Here is a 23,708-nt window from a genome sequence, read left to right on the forward strand (position 1 = left end):
CAGAGCCAGGCCTTGGTCCTCCCTGCCAGACATATCCTTAGTACAATACATATTTCCAAACCAATCAAAAAAGTAACACTGTTTAACAACTCTTCAAGAGTAAATTGGGACCTAGGGCATTCACTATCTATCAACACAGGAGAGATGCTTGCAGAAGACCAAAGGTGAGTGGAATTCTTGTCATGGCTAACACTTGCGGGAGCTCTTTGACTCTCCCATCTTCATCTGTCTACCTGGCAGAAGCTGCCTGTCCTCCATCTGTGATTCGGTTTATGATCTGCACTAGCTCAGCATTTCAAATACATACATGAAATGTAGAGCCCACAAAGCTTTAAAAATAAAACAAGAGACCATCTCCATCTCTGCGTCTTTGGTGCACAAGGAAGAAAACAAAGAAAATCACAACCCCTTACTGCTGTCTTGGCATCCATCATGACTTACCATGGGAGTGGCTGAGGGTCTAATTAGCCACTCATCAATCTCAGAGTTTTAAAAGTGCTGCCATTCCCCTCGGACTGGAGATCTTCCTTCTGCCTGCTTTCTGCTATTGCAAAGCTGGAAATCTGTGTCTCGGTGGATCTCAAGAGGAAGGGAAAGAAACTCCACACTTCTTTGTAGCCAAGCCACCTCCATCTGTCTACCTCCTCTGCTTCTTCCTTTGATCCACCCCGGGTATGACTACTCCTTTGGCCTCTGTTCTACACACAGCTCCTACGCCCCGAGAATCTCAATTCGCACACCTCCAGCCAAATGTTTTTCTTGCTTCATAATATTTTTGGAGACATAGCTGCCATAAGAATTATTCCAGTTATAACAACTTCCTGCCACTCTAACCATTTTTATACAAGCCAGGCCCTTATCAGGAGGGCTGTGGTGTCTAGCATTGCAGCCCTATTCCACGGTGATGTGGTAATGCCTTTGGGGGTTCATTCGTATGGACGAATCCTGCTACGGGCTATATCATGACAGGTCATGTGCTCTACAAGAGAAGACTCCCTGATTTTTCTGGATGACACTAGTATTATTATCCTGAACTTTATATCTCTAAATGATTTCACATTAATTGTACTTGCTCATCCCTATGATATGTCTGAAAGACGTTTTCTGTTGTTAAAGAATAGACTTTGATGGAAAAGCCCATAACGTAGTCAAGGCATCTCAGATCACACGCAGCAGCAAGTGGATAAGGATTCAACACCCACATGTTTGAGATTCAAAGCTTGGCCCGCTAAGCCACCTATATCATCCTGTAAATAGAACTGCATAATCAGAGACAATCTTTGTCCTTGCAATCCTGATTTTAAAATATGCAATAGAATTTTTATTCTTGGTTTAAAATGTATTTTCTTCCTTAACATTTTAGACATAAAATCTTCAGGAAACTACTACAAAGCTACTAGAACTCGTGAGTGAGTTTTAGAAAGATTGCAGGATACAAAGACAATATACAAAAAGTTGTATACTAGCAATGGGCAACTGAAGACAAACATTAAAACACTGTGTCATTTACAGTAACACCACAAACATGAAATTCTTAGATACTATCAATGTGAACCACTCATATGCTTAAAACTACAAATCACTCTTGAAAAAATCAAAGGAGACCTAAATAGACATATACTGTGTTTATTAACACAAAGACTAAATATTGTTGAGATATCAATTCTGAACAAACTGATACAAAGATTCCACAAATCCAAATCAAAACACCTTTAGGATTTTTAAAATAAATATCAATAAACTGTTTGTAAAATGTATATGGAAAGTCAGAGGCACTAGAATAGCCAAAGCAGACAAAGAAGAATAAAGTTAAAGAACTCAGACTATTGCATTCCAGGACTTACCTAAGTAATCAAGACAGTGTCACATTGATGAAAGAACAGACACATAGATAAATGGGGGCAGAATAGAGAGTCTAGAAATAGACTTATACATACACGGTCAAAGGCAATTCAGTAAAGACAGTATAGTCTTTCCAATATTGATCTGAAATGATTGGACATTGATATACAAAAAGTAAATTTTGACTCACACCTTGTTCTTTCTATAAAAATGAACTAAAAATGGATCATAGGCCTAAATATAAAACACAAAGCTATGAAAATTCCAGAAGAAAACATAGGGTAAATAGTTGTGACCTTATGTTAGGCGAAGATTCCTTAGATATGACATTAAAAGCACAAATAAAAATAGGCAAAATTGGACTTCAGAAAAATTAAAAACTTTTGTTCTGTGAAAGATACTGTAAAGAGACTGAAAATGCAAGCTACGGCCTGGCAGAAAATATTTACAAAACACATTTCTGACAAAGGACTCATATCTAGGACATACCCAAACTCTCAAAACTCAACAATAAGAAAAACAATACAATTAAAAATGATCAAAAGAGTTGAATAGATATTTCATAAAAGAAGATGTATGGATGGTAAATAAGCACATATTCAACGTTATTAGTCATTAAGAAAGTGCAAATGAGTTAATACCAGACACCTATTAAAATGTCTAAAAGCAAAACAAAAACTGACAATACTAAGTACTAACAAAGATGTGGAGCAGTAAGGACTCTCATACATTGTCAATGGGAGTACAAGATAGTATTTCACTTTGGAAAAATTTGGTGGCTAATTATAAAGTTAAAATAAACTTATCATATAGACCCCATGATCCCATTCCTAGGATTTTACATCAAAGAAATGAAAACTTAAATGCTCATACAAAAACTTGAATATGAATGTTTAGAGTGGGTTTATAATCACCCAAACTGGCAACAATCAAATGTTCTTCAACTGGCGAATGGATAAACAACTGTAGGACATCCATACAATGCAAGACTATTCAGAAATAGAAAGCAATGAACTATTAAAACACATAGCAACATAAATGAATTTTTATTATTTTATAACTAGTGAAAGAAGCCATACTAAAAAGGCTACATGCTGTTTGATTTCATTGGTATGATATTTTAGCAAAACTATAGGTACAAAAAACAAATCAGTGGTTTGCTAGAGTTTGGGAGTAGGAGTAGAAGCTGCTGACAAGAGGAATAGGGAAATTTTTGGAGTGATGAAACTGTTTTATATCTTTTTTTTTTTTTTTGAGACAGAGTCCTGCTCTATTACTTAGGCTGGAGTGCAGTGGCACAACCTTGGCTCACTTCAACCTCTGCCTCTTGGGCTCAAGTGATCCTCCCAATCCAGCCTCCCAAGTAGCTGGAACTACAGATGTGTGCCACCATGCCCAGCTAATTTTTGTATTTTTGGTAGGGATGGTGTCTCACTGTGTTGCCCAGGCTGGTCTCAAACTCCTGGGCCCAAGAGATCCACCCACCTCAGCCTCCCAAAGTGCTGGGATTACAGGCATGAGCCACAACACCTGGTCTGCTCTATATGTTGAGTGTGGTGGTGGTTATAACAACTTGGAGGCATTTGTCAAAGCTCTAAGACCTATTTACTGAAAATAGTCAATTTTACTTTATATATATGTATTAGCCCGTTTTCACACTGCTGATAAAGACATACCCGAGACTGGAAAGAAAAAGAGGTTTAATTGGACTTAGTCCAGTTCCACATGTCTGGGGAGGCCTCAGGATCATGGTGGGAGGAAAAAGGACCTTCTTACATGGTGGTGACAAGAGAAAATGAGGAAGATGCAAAAGCGGAAACCCCTGATAAAACCGTCAGATCTCGTGAGACTCATTCACTACCACAAGAAGAGTATGGGGGAAAATGCCCCCCATGATTCAAATTATCTCCCACAGGGTCCCTCCTATAACATGTGGGAATTATGGGAACACAATTCAAGATGAGATTTGGGTGGGGACACAGGGCCAAACCGTATCATTCCACCTCTTGCCCCTCCAAATCTCATGTCCTCACATTTCAAAACCAATCATGCCTTCCCAACAGTCCCCCAAAGTCTTAACTCATTCCAGCATTAACCCAAAAGTCCACAGTCCAAAGTCTCATATGAGACAAGGCAAGTCCCTTCTGCCTATGAGCCTGTAAAATCAAAAGCAAGCCAGTTACTTCCTAGATACAATGGGAGTACAGGTATTGGGTAAATACACCCATTCCAAATGGGAGAAATTGGCCAAAACAAAGGGGTTACAGGGACCATGCAAGTCCAAAATCCAGTGGGGGAGTCAAATTCTAAAGCTCCAGAATGATCTCCTTTGACTCCATGTCTCACATCCAGGTCACCCTGATGCAAGAAGTAGGTTCTCGTAGTCTTGGGCAGCTCCACCCCGATGGCTTTGCAGGATATAGCCCCCCTCCTGGCTTTTATGGGCTGGCGTTGAGTGTCTGTGGCTTTTCCAGTTGCACAGTGCAAGCTGTCGGTGGATCTACCATTCTGGGGTCTGGAGGAGGGTGGCCCTCTTCTCACAGCTCCACGAGGCAGTGCCCCAGTAGGGACTCTGTGGGGGCTCCAACCCCACATTTCCCTTCTGCATTGCCCTAGCAGAGGTTCTCCAGGAGAACCCCACCCCTGCAGCAAACTTTTGCCTGGGCATCCAGGTGTTTCCATATATCTTCTGCAATCTAGGTGGAGGTTCCCAAACCTCAACTCTTGACTTCTGTGCACCTGCAGGCTCAACACCATGTGGAAGCTACCAAGGTTTGGGGCTTGCACTCTCTGAAACCATGGGCCAAGCTAAACCTTGGCCTCTTCCTTTTAGCAACGGCTGGAGCAGCCAAGACACAGGGCACCAAGTGCCTAGGCTGCAAACAGATGAGGACCCTGGGCCTGGCCCATGAAACCAGTTTTTCCTCCTAGGCTTCCAGGTCTATGATTGGAGGGACTGCTGTGAAGACCTATGACATGTCCTGGAGACATTTTCCCCATTGTCTTGGGGATTGCCATTTGGCTCCTTGTTACTTCTGCAAATTTCTTCAGCCAGCTTGAATTTCTCCTCAAAAAATGTGTTTTTCTTTTCTACTGCATCGTCAGGCTGCAAATTTTCTGAACTTTTATGCTCTGTTTCCTTTTTAAAATGGAATGCCTTTAACAGCACCCAAGTCACCTCTTGAATGCTTTGTTTGCTGCTTAGAAATTTCTTCTGCCAGATACCCTAAATCATCTCTCTCAAGGGCAGGGGCAAAATGCCACCAGTCTCTTTGCTAAAACATAACAAGAGTCACCTTTGCTCCTGTTCCCAAGAAGTTCCTCATCTCCATCTGAGACCACCTCAACCTGGACTTTATTATTCATATCACTATCAGCATTTTTTTTTTCAAAGCCATTCAACAAGTTTCTAGGAGGTTCCAAACTTTCCCACATTTTCCTGTCTTCTTCTGAGCCTTCCACACTCTTCCAACTTCTGCCTGATACCCAGTTCCAAAGTTGCTTCCATATTTTCAGGTATCTTTTCCGCAACACCCGACTCCTGGTACCAATTTACTGTATTAGTCCATGTTCACACTGCTGATAAAGACATACTCAAGACTGGGAAGAAAAAGAGGTTTACTTGGACTTAGAGTTCCACACGGCTGGGGAGGCCTCAGAATCATGGTGGGAGGCAAAAGGCCCTTCTTACATGGTGGTGGCAAAAGAAAATGAAGAAGATGCAAAAGCAGAAAGATGTGATAAAACCATCAGATCTCATGAGACATATTCACTACCATGAGAACAGTATGGAGGAACCCCCACCCCGTGATTCAAATTATCTCTCACCAGGTCCCTCCCATAACACGTGGGAATTATGGGAATACAATTCAAGATAAGATTTGGGTGGGGACACAGAGCCAAACCATATCAATATGTTATACCTCAGCTGGGCTCAGTGGCTCACACCTGTAATCCCAGCACTTTGGGAGGCTGAGGTGAGTGGATCACTTGAGGCCAGGAGGAGTTTGAGACCAACCTGGCCAACATGGTGAAACCCCATCTCTACTAAAAATACAAAAATTAGCCAGGTGTGGTGGCATGTGCCTGTAGTCCCAGCTACTCTAGAGGCTGTGGCAGGAGAATCATTTGAACCCAGCAGGTAAAGCTTGCAGTGAACTGAGATTGTACCACTGTACTCCAGCCTGGGTGACAGAGCAAGACTGTCTCAAAAAAAAAAAAAAAAATACACACACATATACATACTCAATGAAAACATTTCAAAAATTCAGTGGGAAAAAAATAATATATAATTTTTCAAATATTAAAAAAAGCCAACTAGCAAAAAAATACATAGTTAAAACTGAGAGAGAAAACTCAGGACGAAGTGCTGGCTGCATGACTCTGAGTGGAGTGAATGCTTATGAGGAGGAATCTGCTGCTGCTTGGTGTGTACCTTAGACATGCAGAAGGGGAAACACTGTTTTTTCCAATTCATTACCTTTACAGAATCACAACCAAATCATCCATTCACTTCATAAGCTCTCATAAATGGCATTTTGAGTTTGTTTGTTTTCTCATCCAAATAGCTTGGTCCTGTCATTTATGATTTGAAGAGTTCTTTGCTCTTCCACCCATGTAAGCAAGCCCACAGTATTATTTTCTTGAACATTCAGAGATCATTTCTTAACACAAACCTATTTTCTCTTCTTATAGAAAACACAGAGTGACTGGTTTGTGACACAAAAATATATCATGTATATGTATGTCTGAAGATTCAGCTAACCTAGGATTAGGTAATTTACACACTATTTAATGTGCGTTGATCTCTCCCGTCTTTATAAGTTTTGCTAATCATTACTTTCCCTTTAAACTACTACCTTATTTATGTCAAATGCAGAATATACTAGAAAGAACATTGGATTTAGCATTAGGAATACTGGGTTTTAAGGTCATTTTGGCCTTAAACTAGCTGTATGGCCTTCGTAAAATGACTCATCTCCTGTAACTAATCCTTATCTTCAGCTCTGACCACTCTTCAGGGCTTTAATTATGAAACTTCAAATTCCTACAGACACATACCACATCTCAGGCAGCATTTAATTCTTCAGGAATATAGCTTCTCCTGGATCTTTTATTATTACCCAAATTATAATTGTTATTTGTTCAGATATTCATACCTCATTTCTTCAACTGAGTTTCTTCAACAAGATAATTCGTTGTTTTAAGGGGAAGAAATTATCCATATATACATCTTTGTCTCTTTACACTATCTATCACAAAATAATAGCTTAAATAGGCCAGTTTGGTGCTACAATTACTTGAGTTTATACATACAGGTTTGAGGAGATAATCACTTGACTTTGCAAAAAATACAGCCAAGTTTGACCTACTCGTAGTTTTTCAGAGCCTTCCCTGACCACACATGCTGAGCCTGCTCATGCTGCTTCCCTCCACTGACCCATCCACGCCCCCCAATCACCGTCTACATCCCCATGTTGTTTTAGCTTGACCATGGCATTTACACTCTCTGAAATAAACTTTCCCCCTCCTTCTTTCTTTTTCTTACTCTCTCTCTCTCCTTTCTCTGTCATTTTCCTAATCTAGTGTCCAAAGGCCCCTACTAGGATTTAAGCTCCATGAAAACACAAACTGATCATGCTCATTAAAAGTAGTACATTTAGAACCTGCACCCGGGTCAGGCACACGGTAGGCACTCAATGAATACTTGCCAAATAGCTGAACTCGTCCTTCAGTATAGTGATGCCTGTTGCAGACTGAACAGTGGAAAGAAACAAAAATACTTCACATGGTTTACCTGCAAAGAGGTTCTACAAGGTCCTTTTCAAGAAAATCATGATCATTCTTGACAGCCACAATGTTGATGGGAAATTGTGAATCTGAGAGAGAAAGAGAGACAAAGAAGTTGATGTACTTTGTTTTATCTGAATGAGCACCAACATATTCAGACCTTCAAGGTCTGTAAAAGCCACTGATTTTAATAGCAGTGACTGCCCATCATCATTGTTGGGAATGTTTAAGAGAGCAAACAATTGCTATCACTGTAAATGCTTTTAGGAGTACAATATAAGTGCGAAATATGAGGATAGTCAAGTGCTTGACCTTGGATGGGACTGAACACTAAGTGCCTGCATTTTTCTAGCTCATCCTTACTACAGTCTTAGGTGGATGTGGCCTCAGAGAAGAGCTTTTGCACTTTCACCATCCACCTAACACGTAGGTCTCTGGCGTCCGTCTTGATGGTTTCATGAAATACTTAATTTGGCAGATTTTTTTTTCCTTCAAAAAGGAAATTTCCAAAAATACCCAAAGTTCTATCATCTGAAATTTTTTTTAGTAGCAAAATCTTTATCACTCTGGAGTATCAGAAAAATACTCAAATTGATTCTATCCAAAAAGAATAATTCGAACACTACTTCTCTCCAATAGACAATTCACGCCAGCTTTGAAGGTCACAGGCAATATTCAGAACATGGTGTGAATTCTGGGTACCTCGTTCATGGAGGTAGCAATCTGCAGCTCATTGGAATAGAGGGCATAGCCAAATCTAACCATGCTGGGTCACTATCATTGTCTTGCCACTTTTTCCTTTATCTCATCTTATATTTTGTGCTGTCTACACTTGCCAATCATGATAAATCTAAGGGTATCTAAATCTTAGCATGAGTTGGAAACAGAAATAATTCCCCTTCTGGTGAAAAAAATCATGTGAGTGACTTACAGATGGTTCCAGAGTGAAGCTGTCTTGCTTGGCTAGTGAGGGAGGGAGGGAGACACTTGTGATTTTTTTCGTGGAAGGCTGCCTCTTGCCAGCTGCGCTCCTTCCTAGGGTCTGGTTTGAGGCTCCTCTCTCCTCCTGGGCTCTGGCACTCTCTTCCTTGGCCTGTCCCTTTGGGCTCATGGTAGTGACAGCTCTGCCACTACAAGCCCCGGGCTCTTGCACTGTGCACTGTTCCTCGTGGCCATCCCCTGTCCTGCCTGCACCTTTGCAATGAGCACTGTTAGAAACAAATCCTCTGCAAATGGCCTTGAGCCTGCCACCTGCTCATTGTTGGGGTCCTGACTAGTTCACTACTAGATAAGGACAATCCGAGAAGTTAAAAGCTTTGGTTATAATTTTAGTTATAAGGGACATGAGTATGTCTATTAACTGTCAATTAAAGAATCAATGAAAAGGCTGGGCAGTGGCTCATGCCTGTAATCTCAGCACTTTGGGAGGCCGTGATGGGCAAATCACTTGAGGTCAGGAGTTCGAGACCAGCCTGACCCACGTGGTGAAACCCCATCTCTACTAAAAATACAAAAATTGGCCAGGCGTGGTGGTGCCTGCCTGTAATCTCAACTACTTGGGAGGCTGAGGCAGGAAATTGCTTGAACCCAGGAGGCGGAGGTTGCAGTTAGTGGAGATTGTACCACTGCACTCCAGCCTGGGTGGCAGAGCCAGACTCTATCTCAAAAAAAAAAAAAAAAAAAAAAAAAAATCAATGAAAGGAAGTACAATGCTAGCAATAAAACACCTTACCTAAAACTCGGAAGAATAACATCTGATTCATGTTATATCTTAACATTTTTCATATAAAGTAAACAGAGTTAAACAGAAATCTCAGGACAATTAATTTTGTGACTTCTAGGAAGTTTATTAACAGTGAGTTCATTGTGATTTCAAGAAAAGTGAGAGTAGTAAAGGAAAAACAAGGAGAAAAAGAAGGAAGTGCAGAAAAGCTGCTGATGGCAGAAAGCTGGAAGGAAAACGTCGAGTTGGGGTTTGTGATAAACAGACGGGAATTAGTAGTGGGAAGCAGAAAGCAAAGTAGGCCTGGGAAGTGATACTCATTTCTAAATTGGTATCAGGATAACCCCTGGGCATAGCAAAAAGGCTGAGGGAAAAAGAAAGCAAAGCAAAATGGGCGAGAAAAAAAAATCTGGAAGTCAAAACACACCACAGGATACGTGTGGTTCATTTTGGATTTATTCTCTGTGTAAGAGTGAAGGGAAGGGCTGACGTACCCTCATATAACTGAGCGTATTGCGGGAACCCGGCAGCACGGAGCCAGTCACATGCTTCTTTCGCCTCAATTTCTGAAAAACACAAGAGAGAGAAAATTGTGAGTCCCACAGCCGCACCCTAGTACTCTGCCTTCTTAATCATGGAGATACTGGTGAGCTTTGTGCAAGTTATTACAAAGTAAAATTGTTCCAGGTAAGTCTGCATTAAGTAGGCTTACCCAGGAGTGGGTGGAAAACGAGCGGGTAATACAAAGGTCCTTGTTATGTGTCTACTAAGATAATCTTCAATGTAGATCCATAAGTATGTGGATAATAACAAAACCACAGATAATAGAATACAAAGGCTGAGTTTCAGGCAGGGAAAAATGTCTTATTTATACACCAGGGAACCAAGGCACTAGGGGAAAAGAGGACATTCTTCTTTACAATTCTTTTTTTTTTAATGGATTTTTTTTTTAAGTTCCAAAGATTAGGCTAAAAATGTTTATTCAACATTCCTTTATTCTTTCACTCGGGATAATTTTAAGAAAGACTACAACTAGATTGCCTATGAAAATGTATTTTCTCATGAAAAAAAGGTATTACAAAAATCCAGTGTATTATTGTTTTAAAAATTTCACTAATAGCCTTAATTCCCCATGCATTATAACAAAATGTTCATTAATCAAGCACATTGGAATGATTTCAAGCTGTAGAGTGCGGCATAGAAGAGGAAAGTTGATTATTTGGAATTGAGACTTGAGTTTGATGAGCCTGCCAGAACCTCTGAGGGCCAAGCCCAAGAGGTTGATATGTCCCTTGGGCGACCATTTTTGGTGTGGATGCACCAAGAGCCCACTGGACCACCTGCCTGGGGAAGCTGTGGAGTGAGATAGGAGGAGCCTACAGCATGTGAACCAGGTCACTTTTTGACCTTGTGAATCCTGGATCATTTCCCAACCACAACTCTGTTAGACAAATATGAATCCAAGGGGAAAGAAGTTCATCTGTTGAAAGTCCAGTTTCTCCAAATAAAATTAAACAGCCTATTATCACAAGTCTTTACCAAGGCCCATTTCTCCGCTGTTAGGATGGGTCCCTGTCAGGTCATTGTATTTGCATTTACTATGATGTTAATTTTTCCCCATAGCCAAAGCTGGAGTGTACAGGGCATTCTTGGGATCACTGCACAGAAATGATCTATGCTAACATCACCCTGGGCCTGCGATTGTACCTCAACATTGAAAGCTCAGTGTCCGTGCAGTAAAATGTTTGATGTGCCAGAGCTATTTGGTATATGTTAGGAAAATAGACCAAAGGCCAGATCTTTCTCAGGCATCACCAGGAAGAGCAAAACCCTACCGCCTAGTTCCACAGATCTGATTAAATCTAGATTGAACTTTGTCATTAAATCCAGGGAAACAGAGCCTGTGGCGGCTCCTGCCCCGGAACGCCTGCCTCTTCTGACATCCCCTAATCTACTGTTACTCCAGGGACTGATGATTTCAAACGCTTGAGATTTGTCTCTGGTGTGAGAGTTTTCCACTTAAGTGTGACCAGCATGTTCCTACTATGTACCCATTCCTGCAATGGACACATGATTCAGAAACATCCAGGGAACCAGCTGGAAAGAAAAGCTATTGAAAGCATTTCTATCAGAAAAGGAGTCTCTGAGATCCAAAACTGCTGTTCAAAACACAGCTTCACTGAATTGAGCTGCATGGGCTAACTTGGGTTTTCCTCTGGGAAGGTACAAAAGGCAATTATTGCATTGCTCAAAAGTTCTATTTAGTACCCAGTTGAGAGTCTATATTTGAAGGTTTCTACTTTGATAACCACACAAGTATTTCAGAGGAAATAGGAAAACATACATTCTATCTGTAACATGTGGAAAATGTGGTGATTTGCTACTGAGTCATGGATAAAGTGCTGCCTAATAGATTTTCAAGCTTCAGATTTGCTTCCCACTTCCATATAATACAGTGGGTAGTAACGAGAAAACACCTAATTTCTAGACATGCTCTAAACCTAATTATGAGTCAGCAAGTCTTGGAGAGAAGCACAGAATACTATATTTTCTCTTGGCGTTACATGAATCCTATGCCTTTTTCTGTTTTATTATTACTTTTACTACAATGAAAATGTAGTGTTCAGCAAGAGAGTCCCAGAGAGCCAGGCCATGAAGAACAAATGGGGAAGACCCACAAGACAGGGGCTCTGCAGCCTAGAAAGCTCAAAGACAGAAAGTGGGAAGTGATCTATGAAAGAGTTCGCACCCCTCCAGCCCAGGGAACGTGGTGAGCTCAGATCCTGAAGATGAAAAGGATAACATGGTGGAGAAGAAGTGGGCAGCCAGGAATCCTTCTAGAAAACTCCCTTTGGAACATCACATGTTTTCACTAATTTGTGGGATCTAAAAATCAAAATAATTGAACTCATGGACAGAGATTAGAAGGATGGCTACCAGAGGCTGAGAAGGGTAGTGGGGGCTGGAGGAGAGGTGGGGATCATTAATGGGTACAAAAATTAGGAAGAATGAATAAGACCTACTATTTGATAGCACAACAGGGTGACTACAGTCAATAATAACTTATTTGTACATTTTTAAATAACTAAAAGAGTATAATTGGATTGTTTGTAACACAAAGAATAAATGCCCGAGGGGATGAATACCCTATTCTCCATGATGTAATGAGTTCACATTGCACGCCTGTATCAAAATATCTCATGTACCCCATAAATATATACATACGCTTATTATGTCCCCACAAAAATGAAAAATTTAAAAATTTTGAAAACAACACTACTTTTGGAACTTAAAGTTCTGGTTGGACAGTGGAATGGGCTGAAGCTAGCCAGGGAAATTTTATTTAAAAGGCTTCTCAGATAATAACTGCATTTCATTTTTTATGACAGCAACATAGATAACGAACTGAAATCCTATTCAGATACATACATGAATATTCAAATTTTAACCAGAACCCAGATAAATCAATCATTCAAATAAGATGATTTTTTGTTTGTTTGTTTTAATGGGCAGGCACTTAAGCTTTTAGGCCTCAGGCTCAAATGACAACAAAACTGCAATGAGTAAATATCATAAATTAGAAGCAGCCCTGTCCCAGCCATGGCAGGTGACTCCTCGTGTAGTATCATTTCCTATACCCAACTTGCCATTCTATTTGCCCAAATGTCTCTCAAACACACACCCTCATTTCATATTCCCCCACCCTAGCTGCAGTCCCAACATCTTGATACCTCAATTTAAGGACAAAGCCAACTCTCATTTACCAGCTAGTGACAAAACAAACCAAATAATCTGGCATAATTAACCCCTATCAAATCTGAGTTTGCCCATCCAGTTGAGGGGGGGAGGGTAAAAAAGCCTTACAATTTTTATTAACTCTTCATGGCCCCTACTAATACCAATCAGCCAAATACTAATGCTTTTCCCCAGGCCCTTCCAGTGGCCAAAATGACTGGAGAATTAAAAAGGAATCATTATTGCCAGTGCCATCATTTCACAAAGATCTACCTAATGAGATTTAAATGACATTTGAGGAGAAAAGTGTGAAAAACTCTTTTTTATTGTGCTCTTGCTAGCCAGCATAATATTATGTAAAAGCATTAAGAGCTATTAAAATCACATTTTGACAGTTTTATTTGTTCTTCATTTGCTACCCTTACCTGCCCCTGTAGCAGCTCCAGGGCTGCAAGGCAAAGCATCAGCTCACTGCAACTGTCTCATGAAAAACCTGAGTGTGGGATGAAACCAGAGAGTGGCCCTGGACAGAAGGGACCACCAATCTCTATGGAGGTTAATGTGCTGCTTTGCTGGTGAAAATCCAATCCATTCAGCTTGGTATTATGAAAGGATTTCAATGGAATTTTTTTTGTAACTATTCTATGTAATAATTATTTCATTTTACTCTCTGGCAGGTATCTATTTTTGCCTGTCCAACATCCTTCCCTACGTCTTCTGATAACGGAATCTCTTTCTGCAAGGAGCCTCTTCTACACTGTTTATGCAGGGCTGACGCTTCTTGCTTCCAAGCACACACCCTAGCCCTATCACCACCACCCACATAAGGTGACCTGATTCTTAAGAGCACCCCATCCCTGTTAGTCTAAGGAGACCAAAAGTCATTTGGGGGCTGAAATCAACTGGTTGAAAAGGGAGATATCCAGTGTTTCCACTGGTAGCCTGGTCTAGCAAACCTTTTCACTGGTTTACTCAGTAAGTTCAGTGGATGGTATGGTGCTACCCATGCTCTTCAGCCATATATCTGCGATTCCACTTAAGGCAAAGTCACTGGCTTTGCCTCAGTTGCCTTATACATGCTTTGAGCATGATGTGACCACTATCCTCAGACAGACCTAGCAGAGGGAAACTCTTGCTAGCACCTGGGGAGGCACCCACTACTATGGGCATGAGAACAAAGGCACCGTGGAAACAAACCATGGCCCATTGGGTATTCACAACATATTATCATGTTTCTTAATTATACACGCCCGATGTTGAAAACTTCCTAATAGAAAAAGTCACAGTGAATGAAAAAAGTCAACTCTTTCCCCGTTATGAACACCTAATTTTATATATGTTATCTGTCAAAACAGTACTATGCTAATATCTTTAGTTGACTGCTTTTTTCACATAAGAATACATTGCGAATATTTTCTCATATAATTATCTTATTTGTAAAAACATAGGAAATTTACTTTGTTTCGAGAATGATGCTTATTTTTTAAAGATTTGATTTTTGAGTACTGCCAATTGCATTTCCCTGTAGGAAGATTATAACATCAAGGTAGCCAACAGAAAAGAGTTCAATAGGACCTCACCAGTGTAGACTGATGGTGGAGAAGGCTGGAAGTCTATGGGAGTTAAAAGAGATTTGCAAGCTGTTTCTTTAATGTAGTCTCTTAGCTACAGACAGTCTGTGGACAAGGCTCTGTAGGACCTCAGGCAAGTCAGGAAATGTAGTGAGCACAGCAAATTTGCTGCCCAGGTTTGCAGGCCTCATCTCACGTTACAATCTCATTGTATTTTTAAGCTGGTGTGTCTAGCGTGCTTCTAGCGTGCTTCTAGCGTGCTTGGGAACAGTGTGTTCTCTTGGCTAAGCATTTTAAGTACGTACATTTTGTTTTACGTTTTTCTCAGCATAGCAAATACTTTTTCCACAGCTCACTGAAAGGTATGGGGTATCCTTTCTAAATGACCAAAAATTCAAATGAGGGCCAAATTAAAATTTGTTAACATCAGAAATGTAGCTGGTTAGAATCTGTTCTAATGTGGAAAGTTTATGAAATCATTACATACGAGCTCATGTATTTATGTTGTTCCTACAAATCTCCTTGAATTTCTATGGACAAACTGGCTCCAATTTAAATAGGTCTTCTTTTTTAAATGTTCATTAAAAGTACTTAAGAGAAGTAAGGAAAAGAAAGAGTGTGATCGTCATGGGATTTAAGAAAGCAGGTTTGAGAAGAGTGTTTTGTCTTTTCCTTTAAACTGGCCTATTTGGTGGGCACCCTGTTTCTAAAAGACTACGGGTACCAGCATAGAAGGATGACTCAGCCACCACAAGATGCCTGCAGTGGATGCAATTATCACTATTAAAGTATATCAAAGGTGTTAACATTTCAACGGCTTGTGGTTGTTGGCTTAGGATAATTTATATGTCTAAGGTAGCTTCATTAGTAACTTTACTACTTCAGGAGAATGACTCCTTTGTCTTCAGACAGAATTTCTCTAGTGAAGTCCCTATTTATTGAAGGTGTATTTCTTTGGCCATACATTAAGCCAGTTTTGTTAAAATCAATGCCAGGGTATCCATCCCATCTATATATGGATACCAATGATGCAATCATTAATATTACACAGAACCATACACTACCACCATAATCCTGCCAGGAGGGCTTTATAACCTTAGTCACAGATATAGGAAGGAATGTCAGATTTTTAGTAGTAACAGACTTTGATTTACATCCCATGGTATGGCGTCAGGATATATCTTTTTGCACTTTTAAAATTATATGTTAAGTTGTTTTGATATGTAAAAGACCTTAAATGTATACCAAATATAATTTTTTCCTAATGTTCATAACATTTTCTTTCCATGATTTTCTAAGTTACTAAAAGGAACTAAAATACAGGTTATTTGGAATGAATTTGAGATTATTAATCACTGAATATTCAAAATAGTGGATCAACTTATAAACACCCACTTTATCTATCCATAATTTGAGACAATCTTTTCCTTGATGTGCAATAAAATATCTGACTGTCAGCAAGTATACAACAATAGGTAGAGGAAACCTGGAAGACCCGTATAGAGTGGTCACACCTACCTGTACTCAGACAAGACAGAGACTCTCAGCTCTGTTTATGTGGACTTCTTTCCCAAACGCAAGAGTGAGAGATGTGTTGAGACATAAAATTCCTTCACCAATTCTACACATAAGCCTTGTTTCCTAGGCCTTGAAATATCTTCTGGAAGCTGGATTCATAGCAAATCTAGTCACTTAATTCCTATTAGAGTAAAAGAAGATCGAGCAAATTCTCTACCTAAGTAGAGAATAAACCTAAGTAGGTTTATTCCTCGTCACTCAAGGGTTATTTTTAATCAGTCTTTTTCAGCCTGGTTGGGGAAACCATAGATATTACGACATATGACATATACATAAATCAAATACATGATATATATTTACTGTTAATTTGCCTTAAATATATAATTAACATATATATACTATATAGTCACATGCACTTATGCATTTTTTTCTTTGTATGCCCACAGTGATGCCCTGCCCTTTCTAGCTGCCATGTGCAGTGCTCCTGCAACTAGGAGGCATACCCTTCCCACCTCACTAATGTCGTGCTTGGCCATATGACCCACTTTGGCCAATTAAATGTGAACAGACGTGACCTGTGCTGGTTTCAGAAAAACATCTCAAGAGCCATCCCCTAACCCAACCAGCTTTCCTGCTCTTTTCCCTTTACCATGAGGCTAAGAGATATTCTTTCAGCCTAGGTATTGGAATGATGACACTGGGGACAGAGACACAGCAGACCAGCTGCTGACATGTAATATAAGCAATAAATACACTTGTTTTATGCCACTACAACTTGAGGGGCAATTTGTTCAAGTGGCATAATCTAGCATAAGCTAATGTAACACAGCTGCCAGCTATTCACTCTATAGATGAGGCATATGGAAGGCACTATGGACCTTTATCTCAACCTGAAACTGTTGTTGCATGTCTGTTAGTGTGGTGTAGAGATGCACACAGTCTCAGTAATCATTTCTGCTCCGAATTCTGCTTCTCTGCCTAGAGTGCATGATCTATATGAATTCCAAAAAATGTTGTAAACTATCCTCACATGCATCCATGTGTGTGAATGTGTGCTCATATACACATTTGCACCACAGAAAATCAAAAGTTCCATTGCAAGTGAATGAGGAAACTCATCAGAAATATATTTTCCATGCCTATATTCCCAATAGTATTTAAAAAGAAAAAAACGTTTACAATCCCCATACCCCAGTCAATCTGAGAGAAAAAGAAAGCAGAAAATAGATGCTTTCCCAGCCAAATAGTTTCTGACCAGATTGTTTTGACTCAAGTTTTCCATGAAGCAGAGTAGTTCTTTATTCTCCTCTTTCATTTGGTACAGATTGTTCCAATCAGGCGCTTGTGGTATTTCTCAGGGAGGCTGCATGCATACATCCCCAGCTTTTTGAAGTTGTGGAGCCACTGCCTACCACTAAATCCCAAGAGATTCTTCAAGATGGAGTCAGTTAAGCAACTGAAATGCAAGGCAGGGAACACAGAGTTGACCAGACAATTAGAGAGAGCATCATAATTTGCAAGCATTGGCCAAAACACCTCCACGTTGACCCACCAAGCCAGTAGAGTCTTCAGTAACCCTTCTTGGGACAAGTGCATGAGATTCTGCAGATTGTCTCTCTCTCTCTAATTCAGTTTCTCCAGCTTCTGTAGGAAAGGTGGCGAACAAGAGTCCAGGTTGCTGTCTTGATATTGGGTCTCAGAGCCGAGCTCCAACTTCCACAAAATTCGCCAAATGACCAGTATCAGAAGGGCCTGTGGGTACTCACTCTGTGTCATGCTGATGATTTCTTGCCTGGGGAAGAGCAACTGCTTTGGACAAATCCCACCACCACTAGGAAGTCAGATTTCTTAGCTTTTGACAGGTACTCTTCCATCCTACATTGCTTTAAGATTTTTCTTTTTTAAATGTTAAAAAAAAAAATGCGTGTTTTTCGGGACGCAAACTCCTCCTGTGTCTGTTTTCAGACATTTCTGAATGTCTAATCTTGTAAGAGGTTATCTGCTGTTTGATTTGCTCAACTCTTTTTTAGCTCTTGGTACTCCAATTACCCAAGAAGATTTCATGATAGCAGGGGAAAACCTTGCCATGTAGGCGAAAGAAGGAGCACAGATTCTGTCACATAAAGTCACTCCAATACTTCTGCAGGCCCTTTTCAATTCCTTTGCTCCTTTTGGGGTTGACATGGCAAGATAGATACAGCTTGGCTGAAGCTTCTGACTCCCTTTGCAAGGCTTTCTGCATGTAACTTCTCAGCAACTGTCATATCTGGATCAATCAAAACTAGTTCTTGCTTAATTTAATTCCAGGAAAAGATTTCCACAGCTCAAGTATAATCCTATTATCTGAGTATACATGAAAACTTGATATTGTATGCATTTTCTTAAAAAATTCCTTGGCACTGGCTCAGAGTGTAAATAAAATATTTACTGGGATTTTTCAACGTGTCTTTGCCAGTTTTCTGGAACTCTTTCTACTTGTCTGCTGAACGTAGGCAACGGCATTGGCGGTGTGAATGATTTTCTAAACATGCATCACTCATTCCAGGAATAAAGATTACATTTAAGAAATGAAATTGTTACTAGGTTTACAGCTATCAATTGATTCATTTTTCCCTATGCTCTTCAAGGCCAAAGATACTGCTGAGCTTAAAAGTCTGCTAAGGGATTTTTATTTGCAGTTCGTTAATAGATATTGACAGTATATATTCCTTATAGAAGGAAATTTAAAATGAGTTCAGGTATTTGAAATAGCTTTACTTGATTTGGGATGGAAGAGATGAAATTCTCCACTGAAGACTTAAAAAACTTAATTCCTATGCTGCAACGCCCTTTTTTCATCAGGCACAGTGATGCATCAATGACTTGTATCATGCTACAATCTAAACACACAGCATACTGAGATTAAAGTTAATTGAGGCATCCCATAAACATGCCACAAATGTAATCCAAAAGGTTAAAAAAGTTACATCAACTATAAAAATGTTTTAAAAGTTTAATGTAATAGAAGTTTACAAATTCTGGAATATTTAAAATTGTATAGCAGATAACTTCAAATTTTAAAAAACTCTTTGGGCCTTTATAATTATCATTACAAAATCTTAATTGAGGATCTTCATATTTGATGTTTAAAAACAAAGTAGGACACAGCAGAAGTACATGCTATGTAAAGATACATCTATTTCTAAATGTAGGTCTAGGTGGCTACCTTGTCTAATATGAATAGAATTTAATTCCCTGGCTAGCTTTGGGGAATATGACAACTTTTACTAATAAAGTCAGTATGACGGTCTTGGCTAATCTGCCTGCCAAATACTCACTGAATTCAGGTATAAAAAGATCAATTTCTGTAAGAACAGATTTGAATAAGAGATAAAAGCGACTTAAAATTCCTAAATGAAATCTGATTGCAAGAGTAGCAAAATCTAAACCTAAGATTCAAAAAATGCACACACACACTCAAATCAAGGCTAATGTACTAATAGAAGGAAAAAACACAAACCAAATCAGCCATTTAAAAATGCAACCAATCCTTTCAAGACTAAAGTACCAGCAAATGGGCTCTATTGTAAGATTTTGGTGATGCTAGTTACACAATTCTGGCATACTGCAAGGCTGGCAAATCCGTCAAAGTCAACTCAAGGACCAGCTGAGCTAGGGATATCACTGGATTTTAGCAGCATTCATGTCAAACCATGTGATAAACAAGAAGGCTTTCAAATGAAGGCACTATGCTTATTATTTGAAAATCAAATAAATGATTTCAATTTTCTGTTACTAAGCAAAAATATAAGCAAAAAGAAAACGAAAGTGATGGAGGAAGGGAGGAAGGAGGAAGAAAGGGAGGGAGGGAGGGAGGAAGGAAGGAAAAAAGGAAGGAAGGAAGGAAAGGAAGGAAGGAAGGAAGGAAGGAAGGAAGGAAGGAAGGAAGGAAGGAAGGAAGGAAGATATTGCCATAATTCTACCACCTAGAGATTGATCAATATTTTGTTGGCATAACATCTCTTGTTCTTTTATTATGAAGATGTGTTCATGTATCTAGGCTAAGTATACTATCTATTTTACATAATCTTTAAATAAAATTGGAATCTGCTTTTGCACTCGATAACGCATTTTGAACATCTTTTTATGTCAACAGATGTCCTTCTCAAACATTCTAGGTGGCTTGAATAACATTTCTACTGACATTACTTTAAAAAGTATCTTCTTTCATCAATTCAGGCTGCCATAATCATGGGTTAAAAATAATAAATCCAGTTCTCTGGAGGCTTTCATTCTAAATAAAGAATTTCACCAGAACGTGCATCCTGGTGAACGTATTTCAGGGACTACTTCTGGGTTGACATTTCTCATGTTATTTCACATTCTGGATTAAGACACATCTCATATGGTTTTGATTTATATTCTCAGCAGACTTCAAAAAGGAAATTCCAAATGGAAGTTTATTCATGTACCAGAACTATGTTTAAATGATGCTACAGGGATATCTTAAACTAACAGGAGCCAGGAAATTCAAAACTAAGGTCCTGGGCCGTATTCCCACCTCTTCCTTCTTGAAAGTCTTAGGTATCTGGAAAGTGGAGATTTTATGTAACAGCTGTTTCACTTGTCTTTGACCTTCTGCATATGTATTTAGACAATTTCAAAGATATATTTTACTTCATGTAATAACTTGGTATTTCCTGGTTGCTGAAGTTTCAGGGTTGTACTCAAAAAACAAAACAAACTAGACCAAATAAAGAAAATCTCCACATCTTGTTTTAATGACTAAATGAATATCTGGAGTCTATGTGACTCCCAAAATTCTTCAAATAATCAAAAGCAAAACACGATCCAAATTTGTAAAACTAGCAAATTTACCAAAAAAGCAGCTCTTTAAGACAAGACTATTTTTGTACTGGGTTCATGTTATCACTTTAAAGAGAGTTTACAATGAAGATACATTCTAATTTCATTTTGTTCTTAACCAAAGGCATATCTGTTTCTGGAATAAAGCTCAAGTTTCTACTCTTGTTGAATACATATACTTAGTTTTACAGATTAACTTTTTAAAAAGAACCTGTCAACGTTTTTAGAAAATACTCCTTTATTTGAGGGCATAATTGAAGTAAATGGGCACAAGAGGGGTAAATATGGCATCAAGCAGTTAAGAGGTGAGTCCAAAATTTTGGATTCACCTCTCATTACCTGTGTGACCCTGGGTAGGTTAATTCTAGCATACCTCAGTTTCTTCATCTATAGAATGGGAATAAACAAGACCACCTACCTCAGAGGGTTGCTGTAAAGATTAAATGATTGCATTTCTGTAAAGTACCTGGAGCACAGTATTTGCTACTATTACTAGGGCAGAGGTGCTTATGTTACTTTCCCATATTAGAAAATAGTGGTTCTGATGGATGGTCTCCGATTCTCTTCTCTCAGCTCTCTTCATTTGGCATTCAGAAGTGGAAGGCATTTGTCTTTACTTATTTATTCAACAGACACCTGCTGGGTGCACCTGTTGTGAAAGCCTGCTGGTAGGTGCTGAAGGTGAATGCAAGGCTGTGGGCAGTGGGTCCTACCCTGTAGGTCTCTAAACCAAGCAGGGATAGACAAAGACCCACCCAGGCACTACCACAACCAAAGAAAGCAAAAGCCCTGCAGAACAGGACATTATCTTCCTGGTCTCAGAGCAGGAGGGGGCATTTTGGATAAGATGACCAGGAAAAGCCTTGCAGTTGAGGTGAGATTCAGAAGAAGGCAGAAGAAGGTTAGCCACATGGTTCTGCCATAAACAACCCATCTTCTCCCCCCAGATGAATTTGGAGCTGAGATTCGTGTGAACTCACTGCCTTCTTGGAAGTAGAATCTCACGCTTTTCCCTCTGTGCCTGCAGGAGGTCCTTGGGGTCACATGGCACCCATCAACCTGCCTGGAGATTCTTACATGACAAGTATCTAACATGCAATTCATTTTTTGCAATCCACAGAATGTTTCATCATACTCTTTCTGTTAAATGAAGCTGTATCTCAGGAAGCCATGCTTCACACAATGCAGAGCTCTTTAACAAGATGTAATGAGAGTCATAAATGAGATGTGACACTTTGGATATGTGACATTTGGACACATTCAGAAATATGACACCTTAGGATAATGGCAGTAAGAGCCTTCTCCTAAGCGGCTGTTACTTTTAGGATATAAACACCAGGCTGGGGAAGACAGTCTTGCGATTATGGTTTACAATGTGCTTACCAGTTAATAAGTAAAATATTAGCAATCACATGCCTGATACGTGGGGATCTCAAGGGCAAAGATGTGTTAAAACATAACCAAACACTCCAGGACCTTGGGAAAGAAATCTGTATCAGACATGTGGGCTTCATTAAGGGAAATGCCTTCAGAAGATTATTTTTCCATGTTATGAGAAAAAATCTCAACAAGTAAGTAAATTGTGAGCAAGGGATATGGGCTTCCTGTGGACTAATGACTGGGAGAAGTTGTGGGTTAATGTGGAGTCCAAGGTCATTGACCTCAAGAGGTCATGAATCTCCCAGGTCGGCTTCCTAAGGTCATTCTCACTATGAAAAACATGCTAGGTGTATATTCAGGGATCTGCTTTGTGAGGAGGTGACAGGGAAAGTAATTCAAATACCTTTCAAATACTTAAATACATTTATATTTAAAAACAAAGGGAGTGTTGCTCTTATGCATGTAATGATTACAATTAATGTTCCATGACTGCTTGAATTATACCTAGTGCCAAATGGAAAATATAGAAATCCGTCCTTGAAACCTTTGTTTCTCCAAAATAAGGAACAAGTAAATATCGACACATAATTTTTTAAAAAATTGAGATGAAGTCTATCTTGCTCAATTTAATGCATAAACTGAGAGCTCTTTACCTGGGGTTTTTAGATATAATTGAGAGGCCTGGGAAACCCTTTGTATGCAAACATTGTTGTGTGTTTTTTGTTTCTCCTGAGGTTACATAGCTTTCATCAAATGTGTGTGTTTATTCTACCTCTAAGGTGCTCTCCTTTAGCCCAAGAAGAAGATAACACTATGCCCCTTGGAGGCCTAAAGTGTATCAGCTTTGTCCTGCTCTGTTCCCCGTGGGCTATCAATTTTTGACTTTGGAATTTGGAGACATAGATATTCTATCTCTGTCTTTCACACAGACACATACACACACACACACGTATATTCATGCACATGGATTCTGTAAATATGTCCTAGGTAAAACTGCAAACATCCTTAAATAAATATGTGGATTTTGTATCCTCTTAAATTTTGACATTGCAGGTACACATTGCCAGATTGGAAACCAGATTGCATCTTTACATCTCATGTTCTTAGCCTAGAGTCTTGTAAATGGCTATCATTTAGTATGTTGACTGAATGGGTGAATGACTATAAGAGAAAAATATTTATAGATCTGAAGGCCAATAAACACCCAAAACATCTCTCAGATATTCAGGCTCTTCCAAACTCACAGGGCTGTTGTACATATGGGAAAATGTATTATGAAAGTCCTTTGCAAAGTGTAAGCCCCA

General features: G+C 39.5%; 1 protein-coding gene across 3 annotated transcripts in view; it reads right to left on the reverse strand.

Moving 5' to 3' along the window:
• Positions 1-23,708, reverse strand: part of STARD13 (StAR related lipid transfer domain containing 13) — a 251,711-nt gene that overhangs the window by 56,403 nt on the left and 171,600 nt on the right. For all 3 annotated transcript variants that reach the window (XM_054445989.2, XM_063650752.1, XM_063650753.1), the window contains 2 exons: positions 9,850-9,921; positions 7,640-7,721 (listed from right to left, as the gene is read on the reverse strand). In XM_054445989.2, coding sequence (XP_054301964.2) covers positions 7,640-7,721; positions 9,850-9,921 — 154 coding nt within the window. The remainder of the gene's footprint in view (positions 1-7,639; positions 7,722-9,849; positions 9,922-23,708) is intronic.

The sequence above is a fragment of the Pongo pygmaeus genome, chromosome 14 (assembly GCF_028885625.2).
Source record: "Pongo pygmaeus isolate AG05252 chromosome 14, NHGRI_mPonPyg2-v2.0_pri, whole genome shotgun sequence".
NCBI lineage: Eukaryota > Metazoa > Chordata > Mammalia > Primates > Hominidae > Pongo > Pongo pygmaeus.